This window comes from Cheilinus undulatus, linkage group 4 (assembly GCF_018320785.1).
Source record: "Cheilinus undulatus linkage group 4, ASM1832078v1, whole genome shotgun sequence".
NCBI lineage: Eukaryota > Metazoa > Chordata > Actinopteri > Labriformes > Labridae > Cheilinus > Cheilinus undulatus.
The window spans coordinates 46,755,145-46,782,543 of record NC_054868.1 but is presented as its reverse complement, the minus strand read 5'-3'; the positions used below and the strand labels follow the sequence as shown (position 1 = coordinate 46,782,543).

The window sequence follows — 27,399 nt, the reverse complement described above, 5'->3', positions numbered from 1 at the left end:
AACAAAACACAGCAACAACACGGTGATTAGCTTCTGCAACACACTCAGATCAGAGAGTTACACAGAGAGGGAGGGGGAGAGATAAACAGCGAGAGAGATAAAAAGAGAAAAAGTGCAGCGGGGCAGGATGGAGGGGGAAAGAAAGAGGAAGAAGGTGAGAGCAAAGGGAGCACAACAGGATGTTTTCACTGCAAAGCTACTTAAGAATCGGATTTGCTAAACTGCTAAGGGACAGCCACACATACAGTTTTTTATTTAGCCAACTCAATGGGCGTATGGGGAGTGGTGATCGATTAATGCAGCCTGGCTCTGTGACATTGCCCAGTCATCACTCTACCACACACACGCAGTCATTCCTCCTCACACACATATTCATTAAACACAGCAGAGGAGAAAGTCTCTGCCGGCAGAACGCTCCTCTCCCTGCATGGCCGCGTCAGGCACAAAGCTATAATGTGGCGTAATGGTGCATAAACGTGGATGTGGGGGAAACAGTAAAAAGGGGGGAGAAAACCTTGCAAGGTCAAATCTGCACCTCCTGAAGCATTCATGAAAAATCACATCGTGACGGATATCAGTACTGACGCAGATGCTACAGCCTGTAGGAACTCTGTTGTTGACGCTGTTTTCTTTTTAACTTTCCAACTCTATGTTAATAACTGCAGTGCATATGCTGTATGCACAGTGAAATACACACTGCCAGTGGCTGATAGCTATACCTGCAACCACATCTAATCTCACTCAGTTTTTAAGTATGAATATATGTGAAGTTATGAATAGAATTATCTTCCTTATGGTAATATTTTAATTCTGTCTGAAAGTGTTTCCTCTACCTTAAGGTATAATTAAAGAAAAAGTTTTAAAATGCAGGAAAGAGGCTAAAGTTATGCTAAAAAGTTATGAAATGTTTTAAGGCATTAGACATATAATATCATTAATTAAAGCAGCTGTAAAAAACTTTCATTTTGGCGGTCCCTGCGGATAAAGGTGGATGCATTTCGAAGAATGAAGACCACCTTGGTCATGACTGAAATCACACACTTGCACCCTTCTACCCACCTATATAGAAGTCACCTGTACTAGTCTATGTAGTGCACTCATCTGCTCACTAAAAATCAGTTTCAGACTGTACCTGCTGTCTAAACTGTCAGTGGTAAATATACGAGGGATGCACAATATTATTAAGCATATCAGTGTGCTTATAAAGTGAAATACTGGTATCAGCAGATGTGAAAATTTCTGCTATTTACAGAAGGCTGACAGTATTTATCATATATTAGTACAAGTGTACCATAGGGTTGTCAAAAATATCGATACTCCGAAAAGTATCAATACTCAAACACCGTATCCAGATACAATACTAATTTGCCATGGTATCGATACTACAGTGCGTGCCCACAGCATCCATCGTGCGCACTTAAGAGACAGTGTAGCAGGTAGACAGCGTCGGGCAGCCAGAGAGCGCTCACTGCAACCTGGCTTGTTGTTGCACATATTTCTGCTGCTAAATATGGCCAGTGCAGCTGCAGGAGGGCCAGACCACCCAGCCGTGGTTGAAAATGAAAAAGGCAAAAGCCCTGCTTGGCCCTGTATCATGACAACCCTAGTGTACCATTAGTTATAGGTGGTTACCTAGGGTGCCACACACTCAAGGGGGTCCACCGTTAGCCCTGAACATTTTGAAAGAAGCCCCACTCAATTGCGTACTTCCCTCTTCCTTTCTCAGCTCTCCTTCACTCAGACTCTCTTTCTACAGGTCAAACTTGGTGTTTCCACAGTAATTAAGTATGTATTGGTATCAGTATCAGCTAAAATGTGTTAGGAAATATCAGCACACTGGATATTTGTAAAAGTGTGTGCAGTGTGTTTTACACAACTTCCTCACTTTTATTGTTCACACTTCATACCAATGAAAACAGAGCAACATTTTAATCCAGTTTTAGTCAAGCAGAAGTGCTTCCATTTTAGTCTTTACCTTAAATCAAAAAACATATTTTCTTTGAACTAATCTAATCAGATGGATTGTAAAATTCATCAAAATTTAAACACCCATATTAAAGCCCTACAAACACTGTAATCAATTCAAAATAAATTAAAGGAACGACTGACCTACCTAGAATATTATCTACCCAAACTCTGCATGTGTTCTGACTGATCATATGCACAGAGGAGAAATGTTAGTGATTTTGAACGTCCAATCCAGCACCAATATTTGAGTCTTGTTTTAATCTCCTTGATAAACATTACATTTATTCATCATCAGATTTTTTATCACCAAAGATCTGTTTTTAGTAAGTTGTAGTCCAGTCTTCCTCACGAAAAAGGGAACCTGACTTAGATTTTTAGTCAGTTTTAACCAACAAAAATAACACTTGTGTTATTACTGATATAAAAGAGAGTTAAAAAGGATCAGAAGATTGGATATTGCCAAAAATCCAATATCACATATGTCTATTTTTTTAAATCTATCATACTGTAAATAATGACCCACAACTAGGAAACCTAATGAATGTCCTTGCTCTGTATTTTGTCCCTCTTTTCCCTGCTTTAAAGCCTTCTTTGAAGACTGTATGTGCTTGTTTTATTGTTGTTTGTACCCCAGCACCACTGTAAATGAGGGTTCTCTGTCCATGTGTTTCCAGAGGATTTAAATGAATGAATCATTTAACAAAAAGGGGGCTGGGGTGGTCTACTTGTAGGCTGTTTTGTAATTCATAACTACAAGCATTACTGCAGGCTGAGAGCTCAACCACTGACCTGGTATCTTGCAGGATTGTGAACTCCACATAGTGAAAACAGATGGTACTAAAGAGCTACAGAGGTACAGTTGTGGACTTTGATGAAGGAAATCAAAGTCGTCCCACAGGAAGACAGTCGACACCCTTTTTTCCCTCTGGGAGACCCCCATAAACAGACTGGGATGTTTAATCCCATTCTGTTTGATTGTGACCATCATTGTTCAGCCTCATATGTGGTGTTTGTGTACCTTTTTGAAGAGCAGGGAGTCGTCCATGTGCTCTGCATAGACTGAGGTGAGCCTGTACTGGTTCTCTGTGGTGATGTCTATTTGGTAGCCAGTCAAGAGGTAGCAGACTGTGCGAAACTCTTGAATCTTCCTCTGAAACACCTCCTTCAGCCTCTGGTTCCTCAGCTCCGAGCTCTCCATCTGCTTACGTAAATCTGTAACACAACACACACAAACACAGTGGGAAAACAACTCAGCAAGTGTGGCTGGCAATTCTTATTTCAAGAACATCATTCCTTATGTACAACTGAGACAGCCAGGTTCAAGCCTCCTTCCCCACAGAGCTCCACAAGTACATGCTCATCCCACTTAGCTAACACAGCAGAGATGGACGGCTCCATATCAAAAATACACTCCCCGAGGCACTCCATCTGCTCACTTAGTGTCTACCAAACACCACGATGCACAGAGTGTATGGTGAGCAGAGCAGTCAGCTGGGTCTCTTAGCTGGGAGCAGAAAGAGTCACGGAGAGGGGAAGCAGGGCTGGGTTGACTTTAATTTGTGAAAATCAATTTGAGATAATTACTTTCATTTGAAGACTTGATTCGAGAAGGTCGAGAAATGAGTTTGCCTGAGCAAAAAATGAGCCCTTATGGAGGGGATTATTTACAATGTTATCACTGTGGAAAATAGAGCTCAAAGTCAAATGTGCTCATGCGAGGGTGTGTGACCGAGCGAGAGAAAGACAAGAAAAGGTGGACCAAGAGAACACCTACAGTTATTTAAGGCTAGGAAGCCTGAATTCTCAACCCTCTAGAAAGACCATGAGAGTTCATTTTGACAGTGAGACTAAAACTCAACTCCAATGAAAAATACCCAGTACAAAGAAACAAAGTGACTGTGCTGGATATCTCTTTAAAATAAAATACCACTGAAATAAATACTTAAACAAGTTTATTTAGAGGCTTTTCAATATTTTTGTCATCAAAGTCACAATTTTTTTCTATCAATAACAAATTTAACATGAAATATGAATAAAAAGTAGCACAAACATATGTTGGGTCATAAAAAGGGGAGAGATGCAGAAATGTGGGGAGTTAGCACCACCCCAATGTTCGGTTGGCCCTCCCTACTTTGAAGAAAGTTCCACCCTCCTCTCCTGATCCTCCTCTCCACTGACAGCAGAGAGGAGGGCTGCGTCTCACTTTTCTCACTATATGGCTTGGGTCTCTGGCGTGAGTCATTTCCTTGAGTCTTAGTCCATCCCACCAGAGACTCATGGAGAGACTTGAGGAATCGAAGCAGAGGACTGAAGCCAAAAGACCGATGTTTAACAGTCCATAGGAGGTCCTTTCCTCTACAGCATCACATGAAGCAACGTCAGTTTATGATGACGGTGCGGGCTGGTCATCAATCAGCTGATCATCAATCAGCTGTCAGGAACAGCAGACTGTGTCTGCGTACATTTGTACTGTATTTATTCTAATCAAATCTCCATTTTAAGTGTTTGGTCTCAGTGTGGGATCAGAAAACACCTACATGAAGAGAAACCTGCAGTATATAAAAAAATCATGCAAACTCTTTCTATGAGCAAATGCTTGATTATAAAATTATTTATTATCCTAATTATTCAATGTGAAGGCTATTGATCAAATCTGATGCTCACTAACATCAGACTGATAAAACTTGACCACAAAATGATCTAAAATGTGTTTCTTCCTGACAGACTGTTGCTAAGTCTGACTTCAGATCTGAATCTGATTTTATGAGCTTGTAACATGTTTTATATTTAAAGGTGATTCAGAAAACAAATCAAATATTAAACTCCACACTGATTCACTTGTGAGTATTTATTTTATTAAATGTATTCTCAATATTTCACTATTAATACTTATGTCAAACACTTTTTTTTAAATCCCAGACAATCAGTTGTTGAGACTTTAAAAAATTATTAATGTTTATATTATCTTGAGAGTCTGTTGTGTCCGTTCTTCCGTTATAAACTCTGTTTCTCCTCTTTTATTTATCTCTGCTGGTGTTGTGAAGTTTCATTAACATCCACTGTGTGATATCCAGTAAGGGGGCGTGTCTTAGAGTAAAAAGAGTTCTGGGAAGCCTGCTCTCATGTATCTCTGCTCATCGGTCTTCAAATCTCCGCCCTCGGTCTTCAGACCAATTAAGAGTCTTTGGGACAGTCCTTTAGATAATGGATCCGGAACTACTTCCGGTTCAACTGAAGGCAGAGGACTGAGGACTGATAAACAAGCGGCATGGGATACGGCTGAGGATCAGGAGAGAGACATCTATTTCCTGAGAGGCGTGGTCAGGGGCGGAGGCAGTCAGCTCATTAACATTTAAAGCCACAGACTCAGAAACAACTCGCTCTGAGCAGGGCTGAAAAAGATTTTTTTTTCTATACATGCAAAAATCCAATACTGAAGTGTTTTTTCAGCGACTAAATCTTCCATCCAAACTGTTTTTTGATTTTTAAATTAGCTTTAATTTGTCTTTCTTGGAAAAATTTGATATTTAGCTTTTACTGTTATCAGGATTAATAATATTAATCTTCCAACTCACTGTCAAAGTGAGACACCTTGGCATATGCATGATAAAAACTTTCTTAAACATAATTTCAGAATTTTGCACAGGAGGCCTGGGATTTAGTCTCTTTTATAAATGAGCTTAAATAAACTTAGACTATTATGAAATAATCTTGTCCCCTTGCTCAAATTTTTGTTAAAGCAAAAAGTTATTTTGATGTCATAATCAGATTGTACCGGATCATATCGTATCAGAGTAACTCGCGATGTGTTTTAATGAGTCATCAGTGAATGGAATCGTAGCCTGTGAATTGTGAATCATCTTGACAAGGAGAGATTCACACCCCTACTAGCAATGATATATGTTATAGGAAGTCAAACGGCTGCCGTGGCTGATTGATTGTGTCTCATATTAGCTGAAAACTTGACCTCCTGCGGAAGCTTTCACCTTATGGCAGATATGTTTCGCCAATGTGCATGCTCTACCCTTTCCAAAAAGGTACAACATGACAAAAAGCAAAGACTGCTCTGATTAAAGTGTGGCTGTTTCATTCTCTAAATTGTAAAGAAAATTATCTTCAATCTTGTCTTTGTAATTCACATCACAAATGCTTGTTCTGGCTGTTTTTCTCTACAGTCCCCATCAAGATATGAGAGGCAAAGTAAGTGCTTAAAAAAAGGAATAAAAAGAGAACCAGGGTAATTATTAAAAGGGAAAAAACTTGTGAAAAAAGTGGATAAAACCAGTGAAAATTTCCAAAGAGCCTTGCTTTAAGGCCAAGAATATTTCAGCTGCACTAATGAAATCTATTTAAATAAGAAATCTAAAGTACATAAAAACCCGTGCTATATATCTTATTGCAGTCATCTCTTCAGCCATCACACATACATACAGTATATTACACCCTTAATAGAAACAGTGGTGCGTTTTCACAGCCCAGGCCTCTCACCCTGCTATGACTAATAATTATTTCCACCCATCATTCTCCTCTTCATACATCCTACCCTATTACATTTTTATCCATCAGTGTTACACAAGAAAATGGCTGGAAAGTAGAAACTTAGGAGTCTGAAAGTGTCTGTCTTGGAGCCTGTCTGTCTCCTGGGTGACTGGGCTCCTCTTGAGTGTCAGTCAGTGCTGATAAATACTGTTTCAAGACTTCAGCACTGTGACAAAACTGTCACTCTATGACAGCTATTCAAAGTGTCCTGAAAATGGTTGTTAATTCTCCAGTGACAGCATGAAGGAGACGCTGTTTAAATGTACTGTAACATGCAGACAAACGGACACATACGCAGGGACACGCGCACACTTTAATGCCTGCACAGTGACAAATATGAATGGGAAGAAGTGCCCACTCAAAAATGTGCGGCAAAGTTTGTTTAGACGCTCAATCAAAGAACTTTGGGTTAAAAGAGTTTAAAACCAACTGTCTAGTTTGGAGGAAGTTAGTGACTTCTGACTTCTGCCCTTAATTGGTCTCTTTGGTCTGGGCAGGCTGTCTCTTAAAAGCTGTCAAGATAAATTCCACAGCTGAGAGAGCTTCTTATTTATATATTTCTGCCCACTCATGTTTCAACCTGAAATAAGCCCAAAAATGATCAAAAATGGGTAATGATACAAAACTGTTTCTTGTTTTGCCAAAGGGAAAACTTTAGAAGTAAAAAAATGTCACCTCTCAACCCAGAAAACCAAAAACAATTGAAATGTGTTCCTGAGTTAGCTTCTGTGATTCTTAAGACTACACAGGTTGAGGGGGAGAGAGAGAAAAACAACAGGCGCTCTGCAGTTACAAAGTCAGAAACATGATGAGATACTTGTATGAATAAATTAACACATTAATGAATAAAAGTCACATTAAAAGTATCGATCCATGCCAATGAAAATGGAAAAAAAACAGGCTGTTTCTGCAGCCAGCAAGAACACCAAGTGCTCCCTGTTCTACAATCTACCGATAAATGTTTTGTTTTAAATATAAAGATTCAATGATGAAAAACTCAGTCATTTGTTTGTATTACATGACCATAAAATGTGAAATGTATTTTTAACAGTAAAACCAAGCTTCATCTGCTATTTAAAGAGCTGCAAGCAGCACTTTAACAACCTGCTGAGGGACAGTGAGCTGTACAGAACACTAAATAAAAATCTAACTTTATTTAAATTATTTCTCTTAATCAAGCAACCAGTTTGCAGGGTGATTCCCTGAGACAATTCTGAAGTGCTAGAAAAAACACAAAAACATAGGATTCTTCTCTGCCACAACAAATTAAGCTATCTTTAAAGCAGAGCTATAACTAAAGACCTAAAAATACCTTTAAGTTAAAGAAAGGAGGTAGGGGTGTAATGTCCAAACATCAGCTACAATGTCATCTTCAAGCTACGCTTTTATGTTGAAATTCCTCAGCATGCCTGCTAACAGTTTCCACCCATCAGCAGCACCCTCAATGAGCCAGTGGCAGCAGCAGTTGCTTAAAGTTTGTGGCTGAGAGAAAGAGCACAGTCATGGACAAAAGTATTGGCATCCCTGGGATGTTTCCAGAAAATACACCATTTCTCCCAGAAATCATTGCAATTACAAATGTTGTTGGTGTACACATGTTTATTTCCTTTATGTGCATTGAAACAACACAAAAAATCAGAAGAAGAAAGACAAAATTGACATAATTTTACACAAAACTCAAAAAATGGGCCGGATAAAATTGTTGTCACCCTCAACTTAATATTTGGTTGAACACCCTTGGGAAAAATAACTGAAACCAATCACTTCCTATAACCATCAACAAGCTTCTTACACCTCTCAACTGCAATTTTGGACCACTCCTCTTTTGCAAACTGCTCCAGATTTCTCAGATTTGAAGGGTGCTTCTTGCAACAGCAGTTTTGAGATCTCTTCATAGGTGTTCAATGGGATGTAGATCCAGACTCATTGCTGGCCACTTCAGAACTCTCCAGCGCGTTGTCTCCGAACATTTCTTGGTGCTTTCTGAGGTACGTTTGGGGTCATTGCCCTGCTGGAACACCCATGACCTTTGACGCAAACCTAGCTTTCTGACACTAGGCCTACATTGCGGCCCAAAATTTGTTGATAGTCTCCAGTTTTCATGATTCCTTGCACACAGTCAAGGCACACAGTGCCAGAGGCAGCAAAACAACCCCAAAACATCTTTGAACCTCCACCATGTTTGACTGTAGGTACTGTGTTCTTTTCTTTGTAGGCCTCATTCTGTTTTCTGTAAACAGTAGAATGACGTGCTTTTCCAAAAAGCTCTACCTTAGTCTCATCTGTCCACAAAATGTTCTCCCAGAAGGATTGAGGCTTACTCAGGTACATTTTTGCAAACTCCAGTCTGGCTTTTTTTATGTCTCTTTGTCAGCAGTGGGGTTCTCCTCAGTCTCCTGCCAGAGCGCTTCATCTCATTCAGATTACGATGTATGGTCCGAGCTGACACTTTTGCACCCTGAGTCTGCAGGACAGCCTGAATTTGTGTGGAAGTTGGCTGAGGATGTTTATCCACCATTCCAACTATCCTGCGTTGCATTCCGTTGTCAACTTCTCTCTTCCGTCCACGTCCAGGGAGATTAGCCACAGTTCCATGGGTTATAAACTTCTTGATTATATCACGCACAGTGGACAAGGAATTTCAGGATTTCTGGAGATGGTCTTGTAACCTTGAGATTGTTCATATTTTTCCACAATTTTGCTTCTTAAGTCCCCAGACGATTCTCGGCTCTTCTTTCTCTTCTCCATGCTTTGTGTGACACACACAGGAACACAACACAAAGGTCGAGTCAACTTTTATACATTCTAACTAGATTCAGGTGTGATTTCTAGATTGCCAGCACCTGTTATCACCACAAGCGAGTTTAAATGAGCATCACATGTTTGAAATAAAATCATTTACCCACAATTTTAAAAGGGTGCCAATACTTTTGTCCGGCCCATTTTTTTAGTTTTGTGTAAAACTGTGTCAATCTTGTTTTTTTTCTTCTGATTTTTGTGTTGTTCCAATGCACATAAAGGCAATAAACACATGTTTACCAAAAACATTTGTAATTGCAACAATTTCTGGGAGAAATGGTGTATTTTCTGGAAAAATTCCAGGGGAGCCAATACTTTTGTCCATGACTGTAAATCCACCCCTCTGTCAGCTGTGTGGGTACAGACCACACCAGGGTGGGCCTCTTGCCTTATTTTTCCAACTATGTCTGCATGTGTATCCGTATACAACCAGGATTGTACTAAAATGAAAACCACACTCTTGTTTTAGCTGAAATAGTGTTGTCTGATACAGACTCCACAGGTAAACAGAGAGGGCAAAGTCTGCTGCAGCATGCATCCTTTTATACACTCTAACTCCTCCCTGTATCAAACTCAAGACTGCAACAGATCCAAAACAATGTCGGTTCATCACTGTAATATTACATGCCACAGATTTAACCTCATTTAAACCTCATAATGTACAAAAAAACTACACATGAACTATATGCCACATTAATGGACTCCTATGTAAAGTATGAGGGACCACTATAGAGCAGAAATATCTGATCAAGTCCTCATGTGTAAGTAAGTTCAAGAAAAACAATCTAAAATGTGAAAATTGGCCAAAAATATTTGATCAGGCTTAGGGAATATTACATAAGAAGTACAAATTGGTGCTTTACATTGCTCAAAGTACATGAGGAAATAAAAATATTTGATACTTGAATGTTTGCTGTTATAAATCAAGCATGTTTTAAGACAAATGGCCATATCATGGTAATCAAGGACCTTCTATTTTTGGTAAGAATACAACTTTTACAACATTAAAAAACCTTACTGTGGTGAAATGCCAAGCTGCTCTTTTTGCTAAGAGATGTTTTCTTTTTATTAAAGTCAGTAATTATATATCTGAAACTACCTTTGTTTTGTAACTGTGTGAAATGTTTCATATAGACCAAAGGCTCCTACAGCCAATCATATCAAAATTGTATTGTGGCAGATTTTGTGATATCAAAAAATACTGTATCACTGTCCAAAATATTAATATCTTAATTTGATGAAACAGGTGATTTACACCCCTAAAAAGAGGATAGAAAGTGAAAAATCTTCTGAAAAACTCCATAAATGTATCTGTAGACTCTGCTGATATGTACGGCCAATATATCAGTGGTAATTTTCATATCTACGGACAACAATAACTGACTTTTTAAGATATCATCTTGACAGAAAATGACATTGAAGGTAGAAGGATCATGAAAGCAGGGTTAGATATCCCTGTTTCTCCAGTCCCAAATTAAAACAAACAGGTTGTTGGATTCACCCCCTTCATTTGTAGGTTACTGGGGGAGCTTAGGGACAACATCAGATTGTCATTGGCAATTGATAGACTATTATAACTAACTGAATTAAAAATACATATAACACAGGTTTAGACATGTTTTAACTAATTCATACATCTCAGTGTGAAAATTCTTCATTGAACCTTCAATAACAACATAGAAAGAACAAAACTTGCCGATGGTTGTATTTTGCTTTTCAGTGTGTATTTCAGTCGTTTCATGACTGACCAAAAATTCCTCACAGAAGCTTTAAGAAAAACCATTGAGCAGGAATATGACAGAGCAGAGATGGATTACAGCAGAAAAAGTCACCTCAGCAGATTAATCTGTAAATGGTTCTGTCTAATTCCTGGCTATATCATGGATCATTGACAAACATATTATCTAAAAGCCCTGCAGCAGGAGAACTGTTCAACTGCGCGTAGAAACCTAAATATGTTCAATATTTTCACTCTCCATTACATGATCACCCTCAGGACGTTTCTAAGAGGGAGACTTCATTCATATAACGCAGTCATGTGTGAAGCTATAAATATGGCTTAATGGCAGCAGCTCATTTCACTGCTTTAATTTAATTTTTTAGCTTTATGCTTGATGATTTTTAATGGAAAGGTTTCTAATCTAGTGTAAAAAGGGCATATTAAATAAAAATCCCACCTCTTTAATCCTGGGCTTTATTTTCCATGTTTTTGTATTCATAATTGTTTAAAATCTCATTAAAACTTAACTGAGGAGAGCACTTCACTCTGAGGTCACCGCTACTGTAGCACTGATCACCTTTGAATACAGACAGCAGAGGAGGCTGAATATTTTTTTTTTCATTTTAAATATTCTCAGTTCAGAGTGGTAGGAAATAAATGCACCTACCGCATTTCAGCATGGCCATTTTACAACCCCAGTTCCAAAAAACTTGGGGCATCGTGTCAAATGTTAACAAAAACAGAATGCAATGATTTGCAAATCTTATAAACCCATATTTAATTCACAGTAGAACAGAAACAACATATCAGACGCTACACTGAGTCATTTTACCATTTAATGATAATAAATATTAGCTCATTTTGAATTTGAAGGCAGCAACACATCTTAAAAAAACAGGGACAGGGCCTTGTTTATCATCGCATAGCATCCCCTCTTCTTTTAACAACAGTGTGTACACTTCTGGGAAGTGAGGAAAACAATTGCTGGAGTTTTGGGCGAGAAATGCTGTCCCATTCTTGTCTGTAATAAGATTCGAGCTGCTGAACAATCCTGGGTCTTTTTTGCTGGATTTTTAATTTTATGATGTGCCGAAAGTTTTCTATTGGTGAAAGGTCTGGAATGTGGTATGTGGTCAGCATTGTCTTCATCAGCTCTAATGCAACCCCATACCTTCACAGATGCAGGTGTATGAACTGTGAGCTGATAACAAGCTGGATGGTCCCTCTCCTCTTTAGTCCACAGCACAGAGCATCTGTGGTTTCCATTTGATCACAGAACGGTTTTCCAATTTGCCTCAGTCCATTTCAAATTAGCTTTGGCCCAGAGAAGATCCCAGTGTTTCTGCATCATGTTACAAAGCTGTGGTTACATGAGTATTTTTTTTCACAATTCAATTAAATTTATTCTGATCGGAGAGTTAAACTTCCTTGTCCACATGGATGCTGAAAGCTGCTTGTGCATGTCCATGCATCATACATCATACATTTGAGCTGAATAAAAATTGCTCTGACATGTGCAGTAACACCCCACCAGTCTAACCGCAGAAAAATTTGCCTACACCTATGTTGTAAAGAAGCTGCCGTCACTTTACACAGTCTGATCGCTTGTTTTTCCAATTCCTCCTATGCAAAAATATTGGATTTTCCTTCTCCCTGGTGTCTGTACCTTATGTTATCTGATCAACAATTCTAAGCTCAAGTTTCAAGTGCAAAGTTGTCTCTGCAACAGATCAGTTTTGTTTTGTGTTTCCATTCCTGAAATAACGAAGCCAAAAGACATGTCAGGTGGAGCAGACAAAAAGTAAGACAAAAATCACCCAAAACAGGGAGTGTTTCGTGGACGCTGATCCAAACAACTATAATCCTAAACTGCCACACCGGAATTGTTTTGAATGAGCCGGATTGGAGAATTTTATTCCAAATGAACTGTTTAGCTGACACATTTCTACTCAGATCAGGCATTAACTCTGATTACAAGTGGCCCATGTAAACATAGCTGGTGTTGACGGACAATGATCTCTGGAAGTGTTCCTGAGCCCATGTAGGGATTTCCAGTACAGAATCGTGCCTGTTTTTAATGCAGTGGCCCCTGAGGGCCCAAAAATCACAAGCATCCGATACCAACCTTCTGCCTTGTCCCTTGTACACAATGATTTCTCCAGCTTCTCTGAATCTTTTGATGATATTATGGACTGTAGATGGTGGGATATTTAAAGTTGTTGAAATTTTATGTTGAGGAAAATGTTTCTGAAATTGTTTCAAAATGTTTAGATGTATGCAATTTTGGTGAACCTCTTCCAATCTTTACTTCTGAGAGACTCTGCCTCTCTAAATTGCTCCTTTTATACCTATTCATGTTACTGATCTGTTGCACAATAACGAGATTAGTTGCAAAATGCTCTAGCCTTTTGTTACCCCATCACTATTTTTGAGATGTGATGCTTTCAAAATGTATGAAATGGTGAAATGTCTCAGGTTCAATATCAGAAATGCTTTTTTTTTGTTCTACTGTGAATAAAATATGGCTTAACAAGATTTGCAAATCATTGCATTCTGTTTTTATTTACAATTTACACAACCCCTAAACTTTTTTGGAATTGAGGTAATTCCCCATTGCAATGCAAACTAAAAAGTATGCAATGCAATGGGGGAATTACTTTATTTTTTGGTCCTAAAACTATTTGAATTAACCAGAGTCTTGAGACTCTAGCAGTAATACAAAGACTGAAAAGCCTATGTACTCTTGTAGGTCAGTCAAGGACTTCTGTTATGCCATTCACTGCTCTATTAAGCCCCTTTTTTTTTTTTTGCAAAAGATGGCTTTCAAAGATTCATTTTTGATCTGTAAATCCTTATTTCACTATGAGATTCAACCCTTGTTAGAGAGGTTTAAAGCTAATAAGTTCTATAGAATATAAAAAGTCATACTTTTTTGTATAAACCTGCGCCAACCTCAAAGACATGAAAATTATTCCATTTATCTTTGATCCTTTTTGAGACATCCCACTGCATCGACCCTGGTCTGAAGATAAGAGCAGATACCACACATTAGGTCCATATTATCTGTTTGAGTTGAAAATGAGCACACCAGTAAGAAACTCAATTATGGCTTCACATAGAGAGAAAAAAGAAAAAGACAGGCTGGAACTAAAGACAGGAGAAAATGACAGAAGAAAGAGTGAAGGTAAGAGAGAAAAGGAAAATAAAGGACAGATTGTTAAAAGAGGAGAGATGAGAGAGGAGTTCTAGAGAAGGAGCGTGTACTGTGCGCTTCCTCCGAAGACAAATTAGACTTCTGGCACCGCACTGCCCTGAACTCCAATTAAATATTTAACCCTGTCATAACTACACTTTCCTCCTCTAACTGTCTGTCACATACTCCTGTGTGGACAAAAGCCTTAGTGGCTTCAAATATAAATATCAGTGAAGTAGCTCCTTTCTTACCCTGCTGTTCTCTCATTTAGTTCTTATCATTAGTCTCAAAGGAAACAAGACCTGAGCACCTGTTAAAAATGTGCAGTGAAGAAAGTAGTTACAACAATCTTTAATCTATCTCTAATTGCATCTTTAACGCTGATTTTGACAGCACTAACCTGCATTTGCTTTAATAACCTCGGTTACTACTCAGGTAAAAAAATCAATTTGTAATCCTTTAAACATAATGAACTGCACAAAGACGACCCCTTTTAGTGTGAAGGGTGAAACAACGAGGTGTGTGGGAAAAATTGGATCCATGTCAGGTTGCATTTATTCATTTCTAATAATATGAAATGATACAAAGAGTCCAAAAATCTATTTTTCAAAACCTACTTTCTTTCATCCTTTTTCAGATTTTCACCAGCAGCCAAAGTGAGCTCATTAAAGCTGCTTCTAGCATTTTCTCACATGTACCCTTTCCATCTCCCTAGGTTCACCAATGCTGCAGAGAATGTGCTGTTCCTTGCTCATCAGCTGTGTTGCTGTCATTATCTAACTCTCAGCATCTGTAACATATGCCCTTCATAGATGCATGCATGCAGATGTCTGAGCTGTTCACAGGAGCGATATGGCTACATGGATGCCATCTTTGAGGGATATAGACGCAGCTAAAGCTGAATGGAGCCAGCAGCAGGAGGTCCCGCCTCAGTTAGAATATTCATAAGTCACTGAATGGTAAATTGATTTTTGTGCTGTTTGTTTTGTCACAAAGGTCAGGCATGTGTTATGATCCAGGACACTTTATCAAACAAAACAAAAGCTTTTTTTCATATTAAAATGCTGTAATATCAGGCTACTGCAAGGGCTATTTTAAGCATTTCAGTACAAAAATCAGAAGGCAGTGAGGGCAGGTATTTGGGTGCAGTTTGGATTCTTCCATCACTACAGTGAGAGGAAGCATGAACTCGGGGTGTACCATATTATCAACATGATATCAATATTGGCAGATGTTAGCTTGAAAAGTCATTGAGAGGTTCTGCCAATTTTTGCAGCTGATAGACTGGCTTAAAATATAAGAAGAATGCACAAATAAATCTGTGGATTTCAGAAGAACAACAAATCTACTTCAGCTCAAGTTTAGCCCAAAACACACCTGAACCGTGCTGGACTGTCGTGTTGCATCATATGACATGCCGTACCTAGCACACACTGATAGCAGCAGGGAAACAGCCAAACTCCCCACCAGCCACTGCTGGGCCAGCTGCTTTATATCAGAGCTGAGAGCCTGTTGGGGTTCCCCTCTCGTCTCACCAGGTCAGTGAAAAAAAACCCAACAGGAGCAGTGGTATTTCACCAGCACAAAGCAGCTGGGGCCTGACACTTATTTTACACCCCGAACCAAAGATGGCGCTTCATTTCTTTATTCTTTCTTTCTCACACAGAGCTGCTACTGCAGCAGCTGAGACGGACAAAACAGCTGTTCTCTCAGGAAAACACCCAGCCGTCACGGATGAGAAACGTCAGACTGTCAGACAGTGTGTTTTAGATTTTCTTTCTTTTTTCCATCTTCATTTGTTAAACTTTAAATTTCATTCTAAGGACTGTAGTTTAAGGCCTGAATAAAGGCTGGTTTTAAATGTTTGCACTTGAGAAGAGGGTCTTTCTGTGTTAATTTTGGTTGTTGGCTGTTAAATTTTTTTTTTATGAACCCAGTTAATCCCATAATTTCTGTTTTCAATCCTAATTAACCTCACACTTAGTTGACTCATTTTGCTATTCTACTTTTATTATTTAAACTGTTGTTTCATTTTTGATTATTTCACTTTAATGTTAGAGAGAAAATAATACATTTTGGATAGAGTGAAGATTATGCCATGAACTAATCAACAGAAAAAGAAAGGAAAATTAGAGGACAGTAAAAAGGTAAATGTTTGATTATATAAGGTGTGGATGACTTCCGACTTGTCCACTGAGCCCAACGGGCACATATTTCCTGTTTTCTGAGCTTAACACAGAGGCATATTTGTCACATTGCCCATGTCAATTTACATTGTTTATTAAAACAAAATATTTGAATGTTCAGGACTCAGGGGCTGTTCACAAGAGAAAGCACCTTTAATAGAAAGAACTACTAATCTCAGAGAAAAGCTACTTTGTCAGATGTAGTAAATGTTATTCGTGTTTTGTATTATCTCTTTTTACATTTTGCTTATTTGCACAGTTATATGTATTTTGTTTTGCAGAGAAGAAATTTACTTTATATAACTACTTATTACTTTACTTGACTTTTTACTTTAATAATTTACTCTATTTCTTGATTTAATTTATTTAATTCTTCATTAATTTATATACAGGTAGTATCTTTTCATGTAATTAATGTACATGTCAACCTATGCAACTGGTTCAATAAAAGACAGTATTCAGTTCATGTGGATTTAACTCAAAACTGAATCTGTTTTGATTCCTTCTTCACAGACAAATATATCGAGATATATATCAAATATCGAGATATAGCTAAAATATATCGAGATAAACATCTTGGTCCATATCGCCCAGCCCTACGTGGTGGATGTGGTTTTTGTCACTGTGGCTGCAGAGAGACAATGCAGTGGATTAACCAAAGTTAGCTTAAAGAGATAATAAAGCAAGCAATTAATATGATTAACTAATTTACTAATTATGGACCTTAGTTGTATCAGGGTCAATGCGTGAGTGGTGGCAGCCCTACTTAATTCAAAGACTTTGTCATGACTGTCTTAGTGAATCCGGTCTAATACACGACACACTTGGTACTTTTTACAAAAGACCAAAAAAACTTTTTTTATGTAGCAGTATTGATATCTGGTTAGGCTTCAATTAATTTGGAAATACAGGAAAATCAGCAAAAATACAGTATTTGTGTCATTTTTGGATTTTTCTACTCCTAAACTAAGGCTAACTGACTTACAGTTTAGATACATACCTGCTTTTATAGGTAGATTGAAGACTTTAATATGAACTAAACCATTAAAAAATGAACCTGTTATAGATTGAAAAGGAAAAAAGTGAACAGTAAAATGGCAAATGTTTAATAACACATGTCTCAGGTGAATTTTGACTAGTCCAGTGAGCTGTCTCTGAGGTTTTTGGGAAAAATTTGATATTTAGGAAGAATGATGAGCTTCTTCTACATCACTGTGGCTGCAGAGAAATACTGCAGTGGCATAGCTAATGTTTGTTGCAAGGGCCAATAGAGCATGAGATTAATCACAATTAAAAATGGTGCACAAATTGAAGATCGTAGTTAATCATGATTAATGTCATTAATCTTGACAACCCTTGTTAAAATGTATGTTAAGTACTTCAGGACCAATTCAAATGCCCAAGCTCACATCACTGCCACCAAACGGACTGAAATAAGTGGAGCAAGGGCCAACAGCTGCTGACCGACGCATACAGCATCACTGTAACAACCTACAAGCAAATTCTGAACAAAGACAAGATCCATCGTATGTTTCTCAAGACTTTCATATTTTTTTTCCCTTGCAAGTTTCTGAAAAAATACTTCATTAGCTGACATAAATCCACCAAGTATCTTGAATTTATGCTATCATGCCTTTTAATATCAAATATTTTGCAGCTTCTTTGTGCAGACACAGTAGTAGACTGCAGTAAATCCTGAAATAAGAAAATCTTAGTTAAAAAAACAGGAGAGTATTGTTATTCAGCAATCAGTTTGTATTGAAAACTAATTTTGAATTAATCTAAAAACATGAGATACTGAATGATTCACATTCTGAAAACACTGAACGATGATGAACCTGAAAAACATTTCAGGTACAGCGCTCTGCAGTCACAACTCAGTAAAACCAGTTAGAGCTTAAACTGAGCCCTTTACGTGCATGTTCTGACTGTGTCCTACATTAATGTAGTCTGTGCTGGTGGAGATTTATTTCCACAATAATGTTTTCTCTGGCCCTAATCTCAGCTGTGGCACCTGTGTTCAGCTACATAAAAATTTATGGTGATGGAAATGTGATGGGCAATGAAAGAGTCAATGCAAATGCCTAACCTGGTTTCATTTATTAGAGGGTGAGCGTGAGTTAATGAGGTAATTTAGTACAAAGGGAGTGTGTAAAGAGAAGAGAACTGAGCTGTGAATCTTACCCAGAACCTCCTTGGATGGTGGCAGGCTGAGGCTTGAGACGTGCATGCTGGAGTCGTCCTGTGAGTGGGCCAGAGCGCCGCCTTCCTGCAGCGAGCGCACCAGCTCTCTGAGGCTTGTCACTTCCTCCCGGAGAGCTTCTACTTCCTGCTGGCGCTGTTGCTTGGCAACACTTGTAGGGTTCATTTTGAAGTGAAGGACTCGGGTTTTGACTGGATCGTAGTCTCCCTGAGACAGCAGAGACAGAGAGATAATCAGCAGCTGCTATGAGGTTGACTGTTTTGATAGAGAGTTCAAAATAAAATCTTAGAATAAACTCCAAAAGTCTGACATGTTTTAAAGCAATAACAGAATACAGCACATACTGGCATATATTATTTTACTGTATACCCCCAAAGATCATCACCCCTTTGAGTCTTTGGGACACTTTAATTCAATTCAATTCACAACTCACTACATAAATGTTTCATTGCAGCCAACTCCTGCAGACTCAGAAAGCGCCACTGGAACTTTCTGTTGACAGGGATTTCAAGCTTAAACTGATAAAACATGTTAATAATTAGTTGAATCAACTCATAATTCTGGTGCCAAAGACAAAAAGATCCTGATTACACACATCCCCACTAATTTTCAAAAAATTTTATGCGCAGAGGTCTGAAATCCAAGTCAAATGCTCTTTTGAAACTGTAATGAAGCCTCCTGTTGCTTGTAGCCGCTGGGGTGAGGGAAAAAATTGAGCATAGTATCAGGATATTCAGCATGGCCAAATTGTATCTATTCACATCCGCCAAGTATTAATTTATTTCAACTTAATTGCTAATATTAACTGAAGTCTATTGCCTATTCTATCTACTTGATGCACAGTTGCCCCCTTTGTCTAGTGAGATCAGCAGAGGTGACATCATAGAGCAGGAGAAAGTTATTGCAACAAATATAACAGCACCTGGGAAGGACATTTGAAATGCACTGTCTGCGTTTAAATCAAATATATGGACCTATTAAGGATTTTTTTTAACAAGAGATGGACATGACACATGGGGTTAGCAAGTAGTGCTGCATGAAACTAAAATACTGCAGAAATAACACAAACATAAGGGCACCACCCAGAGATAGCGATAGCTGATGAGGGCAAATCAATGCTCAATCAGTTAAACAGTTGAGAAAATGGTATAGATTGAAATATATCCCAATATATGGCATCACAATTCTCAATTTATTGCCAAATGTGACCTAAGTATCGTGATAATATTGTATTGTGAGGCCACCAGTGATTCCCACCCCTAGTAGCCGCTGTAGCTTCAGTCAAAGGCTGCTGCCTCCCTACCAGAGCTTTCTCCCACTTCTCTGGACATAAACATGAGAAGGTAACAGTAAGCATGTTGAACTGCATTTTGCCAAGGGACTAAACTCTGCCAAAGTCTTGAAAAAACGTATCAAAATATATACAATTCAACAAACAAATAAACTCCAAAAGATGGGCCATCCTGGTTAATAGTAACTGTGCAAAGCAGATGGATACACCTGTTTCCGTGTTTCTCTGGCGAATCCATCTTGCAAAGCTCCCATCTGAACCGTTTGGGCCGGTTAGAAAGTGTCAGGACCAATCAGCATCAAAGAGCAGTACCTTCAGGCGTGGTGGAGTCGTGATGTAAGCAAGGAGCAACAAGAGGCCAGTGCAATTATGGCGGAAGACATTAGTGTGGATGCTGCTAAAGCACCAGTTTTATCAGAACTTGACGACATTTCTTCATTAAAAGAAGAACAAAGAACAGCAGTGCGTTGTTTTCTTTTCAAAAACGACAAAAGTCGTGCACTGACATGTCTACAGTCACCATGATTGGTGTTATGCAGCTCTAATGGAGATTACTCCTTTGGTAGGGGTGCAGCTCACTGGCGGCTACGCCACATGTTTTGTTGCTCTGATTGACCTGTAAAGATGTGACAGACAGAATGTTCATCCGATCACTCTCTGTTTTTTTTCAAAGGCTCTGCCCTTTTCCAAACGCTGTCTATGAAAGGTTTACCAGCTGAATGCGTTTCACACATCCATCTGGCGTTCCAGGTTACCAGCCAACCACATCTTTCTTGAAACGATTACATCATGCATAGCGTAGCCTACCTATGCCGCATGCGCATGTCAAACCAAAATAACAATGGCGGATTACAGGGATGTGTTTGTGCTGCAGAAGCTATAGAGCTTATTATGGCTTTTACAGCAAAATCTGATGCTCCTTTACCAGCACCAAGAACAGCAGACACCAGCGCTGTTCCAACACGGAGAACAACCAGGAGGGCAACTAGGAGAAAGTTTGGGGCAGTTTTCTGTAATCTTCCTCTTTCTTTTGGTGCATTTCCATGGCAGTGTTACAGCGTCACTTACAGGCTTGGCATATATACTACATCGTTTTCAGTGGTTCCATGCTTATGTGGACATTTACTGTTTACGGAAAACTTTTTCAAAACGAAACAGCAATGTAAGGTTTTTGTCTCCATGTGGACAAGGCCTAAGGATGGAGCACTGACCACATATGGCACATCCTTGTGCATATTTGCAGTACCAGCCATGCCACATTAGCAGAAGTATTTAGCATATTTGTTAAGTATAGCTTGGTCTTAAGAATTTACTCTTAAAAGTGACTGAAAACACCACGCTAGTGCCAAATGACCAAATAAAACTCAGCAAACACTCCCTTTCATGTGGCTAAAGATGCATTAAAATCCACCCTCAGATCACATCTTCAGATCAGGTAGTCACTTTAAATCTGTCTGGTCTCGGTTTGGATGAAAACGACAAGGCTGAAAGTTATTGATATCCAGGAGAGAGTGTCTCTCTGTGTCCTTCCCCACAGACGTTTTTCTCCCCTTATTGATCAAATAAACTGCATTTGAAGTTTTCACACATAAAACCTCACAAGCCTGTAAAAAAGTGCACTGCCCAAGGCTACTCCACATGAAACAGCAGATCTACATCTTTACAAGAACTAAATCCATTTATTGTTGTAAGTATTGCTGTGATATGTGTTTGGTTTAAAACGTTCACAAGGCATCATAGCCTGAGCAGACTTTCCAAATGAAAAAACTCTGAGAGCGAGTGCTGACTGTGATTCAGAGAAATAAATGGGAAGGAGATGAAAGGTGAAGTGCATCACAAAAGTGCTTTCCAAAAAAAATCAATCCATGCTTTAAGCCACAGTGACTCGAGACAAATGGTACATTTTAAATGTGACAAACTGTGTTGCCATTAATCATTTAACTACATGTTGTACTCTTATTTATGTAATGAAGTGCTGCAGAGAAGAGCTGGGATGGAGTTAAAGCAATGCTTTTATCCTTCTTCTCAGAACTGTTTCACTGAAATAGTGTAACAGGCAGGTTTTATGTTTCTGTCAAGTTATAAAGCACGATTTTAACCCACTGTCTGTGCTTAAGGCGACTGTATCACAGCTGCAATGGTGTTGCAACGGTAGTTTTTCAGGCTGGCTGGTGGAGGCAGTTGAAAAAGTCTGACCTTTTTTGGTTATGCAGGGAAGCAGCACTGAAAAGGTAAATGTACAAGAATACATACATCTTACACAGTGAACAAAGGTCATCTTCTAATTCATTTTAGCATGGAGTCACGCAACAGCAGATCAGATGTTGTGGTACAGAATTATAATGTGACTTTACAGCTCCATGTAACAGTATATTTCCAGAACTATGAGTACATGCATGCATGAAGTATCCGGGGAGATTTCCATAAAATCAGCTAAAGGAAACGCGCATGAAAGTGCATTTCCATCAACCGCTGTTATGCGAGTACTGGGAGGGGAGCTCATTGAATGTAATTGAATCTAAAAGGTCTTCTGCAGTCAAGTCACATACAACAACCACAGTTCTGAAACCAAATAATGGAGTTTAGGTCGCAGAAGTCAAAACAAAATACTTTAGAAACACGTTGAAAATACAGATGATGCTGAGAGAAGATTCTTCCATTTCTGCCTTCACCCACTGAGATTCTGAGTTACAGGTTGCTACGGTACGGTATGCTAAAGGGTTGTGTAAAGTGTCATTATGTTGATGCTGTTAGAAGGTCTTCGTCTTTATGAGGGAATTATTACATGAATTCGCTTGTGTGTTGTGTCAGAATTTGTTTGTTCAATAGCTACCAGCTGAAATGTTCCCATGAGGAAATAAAAGCAAGCATTCACTGGGGATGTGCATTTCAAAGAAATTACGCTGAAGAAATTGGCAGTTATTCAAAGAAATTTTTAAGATTCTAAAAGATAAACTGGGATGTAAATCAACATTTTAGCACGATGCTAATACATAATGGAAATCGCCATTAAAGGGCTAACAGATTTTAGCATTGCTAACCTAAACTTAAGGAACAATATTTCCTTGACAATTTAGTTAAACAGAATGTTTCTCAATATTAGAGTAGCAATGTTGGTTTATTCACAGTTGTGTTACCAGACAATTCTGCTTTCATCCTCTTTTGTTATCTGATGTCTGAACGTCTCTCTCGGCCTCGACCAGCTGGTTTGGTTTGTTCTGATTTACAGATTACAGATTCTTTATAATGGGTTAATGTGTGTTAGTTTTTAATAAACTATTGTTCAAATCTTTTTAAATCAGTGTGGTTTCCCTCTTTGTCCAGCTCACTGAGAAGTTGACTCTTGCTTCCTTTACAGCATCCAAAAGGTATGTTTTAGGAATAGCTCCATACATCTTCCTTTGTTCAAGGAAGTCTCATCTGCAAAATACGAAAACAACGCAAAAGAATAACGCCTTGGAATCGGCAGCATTGACCTAGAAATCACACACTCAGAAAGACAAGTGAGATCAATTTCTCTTCCAACACTATTATTGAATATGCTGGTGGTACGTCCTGTCCTTCTTGGTTTCTATTAATCAGAGAGAAACAGGTCACACTGACAAGTGCACTGCTGAACCAACGTTGAACTATTTGTAGCTCAGAGCACTGTAAGTGCAGCTCAAAAAAATGCTGGTGCAAAGAGCGGTTTTAGGCTGAGGATGCTGGACTACACTGGTCTCTTATTGAAAATAAGCTTCACCAGAGCAGAAAATGGTGGTTATAAACTCAGGCTATTATGTATTTAATAACCTATTTTTTGCAATATCACAACTATATTCCTACTATACAAACTATACTCATCAGCTAACATTATATTTCCTAAATTAATTTGTCTCATTTGTGTTTAATTCATTCCCTCATTCTGAATGTTAAGCTTAAAACCCTCTGACAACTTCTAAGCTTTAGGTTGAATTTTCCACATCTCAACTTCTTTGAGCAAACTGGTTTGTGAGCATAAAAACAGGTGGAAAGAATTACACATGTATGAAATCATCCAGACTCTCAGGACACTGCAACAATTTAATGAGTCACTTAGTAGCTTGTGTTCACATGTATTCAGTTAAACAAATAATGATGCCAGCATTGCAAGGATGAAGCAATTCTTCATGGCATGTGTGGAAGACAGGGAATTTGGTTTTCAAACAAGCAGATTTATTTCCAACTTTCTGTATCCAAAGCTATTTATTTGGTGTAACCTCTGACTACTCTGCTTCTTCCAGCCTGCCAAAACTTTCTCTTCAGAGGCTAGAGGAGCCAACAGTGAAGTTATGAGCATCAAACTGCCTACCTGTTTTATTTCCCTGTGTGCTGCTCCTTGCCCTCAGTACAGAGCAGTGCAGACCACAGCAGCAGAAAATCCTGCACTGCTACATGGTGTACTGTGCATCAAGTGCATCTCATATGTTCTTTAAAAAATCCTCCCTACTCTAAGAGAACACAGCTGACATGGGAGGACAAATATGAGCAAATAAATCCTCTGAATTAAACAGAGAATAAACTGATTCAAGACATTAACTGCCTGATATTCACAAATCAGGAATTAAGTTTTTTTAACAGATACAGTTTGGACAGCAAGGCTGCACGATGCTGTCTGATGCAACGTGATATATGACACTTGCATGCAGTAAGAACACAGTGTAAGCGTCTCTAAAAAGAGAAAATAACAGTTCATACAAAGAAGCATTTATTCAACACCCAGAGAATTTTAAAGAAGGCTTCAGGAAACACATTCAATATGTTGCACTCTACCATAAACAAAAGCAATCTAAATGGCATCCAGATTTCTGTTGAGGTAAAAAGATTACTTTGACAAATTATGTGAAATAAACATATTTTTTAAGACAGTTTGGGGAGCACCCCCATATCCCATGGGTCCAACACTGAGACCTTGCAGCAGCCTCCAGTGTTAAAAAACTGAATCCAGTGTGAAACTGCAAAAAGCCTGAAGTGTCTGAGTCTGGGAAAAAAAACCTTGAATGATTACTGACAGAAAACAGAATTTAAATCTCAGACTTCTTTCTCTCCTGCTCTGACACAGAGAGTGTATGAATTATGCCATATTTAGGGCCGTATGAATTCTGTTTTATCTTTTCCAGAATTCTGTCAATTTCAGCAATATTCTGCATTTACTAGTAGATTCCATTTTAAATAGCCATGTCCAGGTTTTGTTCTATCTGCAACTCCCTTAATGTGGAAATCCTAGGGCCTTCCATATTATTTGCTAGTGGCCAATATTGTTAACAGGGCCAATATTATACACTGATGTGTAACTGATACATCCCGCATTCCATGCTATAAATGAAGAAGGAGAGTCCAGCAGGAATAGATTTGTGATGAAAGGGTTACACTCCTTTGACACTGCTGAGTCTATTAAGGTATGTAAAAATGTATCACTGAATTCTGGTTGTAATTTCCGTAAAAACTTAAACCCTGTCAGGATGGCATGGTTGTACCGTATTTTCCGGACTATAAGTCACACTTTTTTTCATAGTTTGGCTAGCCCTGCGACTTATAGTCAGGTGCGACTTATATATCAAAATATATATAATTTAACATGTTTTTAAATGTTAATTCATACTGACTGACATGAACCAAGGAGTAAACATTACCGCCTATAGCCACATTCTAGGCTTGTGACAACTAATATATGCTGCTCCTGTACCACTGAAAAAATTAACTGAAACATGAACTTAAAGAAAGCACAAAGAAAGTTTGGAGTGCTTGAGAAACTTGTGAGGGACTGGCGAAGAGCAAAGGTTACTCTTACTGCAATGAAGAAAACAAAGAAAGCTAATCGTGGGCTGAAAGCAAGATGGCCAAAGCTGGAGGAACGAGTCCATAGATGGGTGCTTGAACAACGTGCTGCCGGGAGAGGCTTGTCAACGGTGCAGTTATGTCTCCACGCCCTGGTAGTTGCCAAGGAGAGGAATATAAATGACTTCGCAGGCGAGCCTTCTTGGTGTTAGCGCTTCATGCAACGCAACAGCCTCTCTATCAGAGCACGGACAACGGTGTATCAGAAACACACTAAATAAATGCGACTTATAGTCCAGTGTGACTTATATATGTTTTTCTCCTCTTCATGACACATTTTCTGACTAATGCGACTTATACTGCAGAGCGACTTATAGTCCAGAAAATACAGTATACCAAAAGAAGGAGCACGTGTTATTCAAAGTTAAATAACTCTTGAACCGTAAATCACAGCCATTTGCTTATTTCCCCCCTGAAATGTTGTTGTTGATGTTTTACAAGCTTTTTTAGACAAAAAGTCCAGGGGAGACACCATGGTTAAAAACAGCTTAGGGCTCAGAGGGTTAAATAGTTTGGGTTTCTTATGGTTTTTATTGATCTATCTCCTTATATAAAGGAACTATTTTTTTGACTGTAAATACAGAGGGATATTACAACATGGTAAATACACATTAAAAAGGTTATACTAGACTGTAATGAGGATGTTGTTTTTGTAGAACATGGTATTTTGCTTGTTTTGTTTCTTCCTGCCTCTATAAGGTCCTAGTAAATGAGAGGCTATCTCGGCTTAATACCAATATAAGGTAGTGCACACAAACACAACATGCACACACACGCCAATCTGAGCTCTTGATTACTGGCTAAATTAGATTCCGTGTGCCCCCGAGCAGCGGTTGCCAAATAAACTACGGGCGTGCAGGAGAGCAAGAGGCAGACGAGGAGGGAGAGGGGGATGTGAAGATAGGAGACGGTGAAGGACATGGAAAAAGAAAACAAAGAGGGAGGGGTGGGGGGCTATCATAGCCTTCAGCTGAGGGGAAAAGCAGCACGGATGGAGGGGAAAAAGCCTCACATGCTTATAAATAGCCCTTTGTATAATTTAACAGGAGGAGAGAAATTCAGCTTTCTGAAATGAGAAACAGAGAACGCGTGTATTTTTGTTAAAACGTTTTCAACCGGACTGCACACATCACTGCCAAATAGAGTCCTGCTTTATTTTCTTCTTACGTAAAGCTTTTTGGAGGTTCAGATCTGTATGTGGAGGGTTTATTCAAGGATGCATCTGTGTGTGTTGTGATAAACAGTGAAGGGAGAGCCAGATAGTGTGAGACAGATATGTAGATTAGAGCAGTAAACTCAGCACAAAACGGAGAGTAAAGTCCTCAAAACGCAGCCAACAGCTAGATGCTGTCAAAAAAGTTAGAACTCTTTCAAACATTCGTCCTTAAAATGAGGTCAAGCTACAGAGAAAATTTGAATGATTTGGCCATGGACGTCACATTTCACTTTTTTGATGCCTGGACTGAGCTGAAGGGCAAAGCTTTAATTGACTGCTCGGCAGCAAAAACAAAGAAAATTTATTTCTCTTTGGCATCAGGGCGCATCGCTTTAACAATGAGCCAAGAAAGAGCGCAATCACTTTTTAATTGGTTAAACTCTCTCATCAAACTTTCCTTTTCTTCGTCACTTTCTAAATTTCTGTGC

General features: G+C 38.8%; 1 protein-coding gene across 1 annotated transcript in view; it reads right to left on the bottom strand.

The window, feature by feature from the left end:
* The window catches only part of mad1l1 (mitotic arrest deficient 1 like 1), a 148,377-nt gene that overhangs the window by 41,326 nt on the left and 79,652 nt on the right, over positions 1–27,399 (bottom strand). Inside the window, exons 16-17 of the mRNA XM_041786356.1 lie at positions 18,590–18,815; positions 2,987–3,180 (exon numbers count right to left, since the gene is read on the bottom strand). Coding sequence (XP_041642290.1) covers positions 2,987–3,180; positions 18,590–18,815 — 420 coding nt within the window. The remainder of the gene's footprint in view (positions 1–2,986; positions 3,181–18,589; positions 18,816–27,399) is intronic.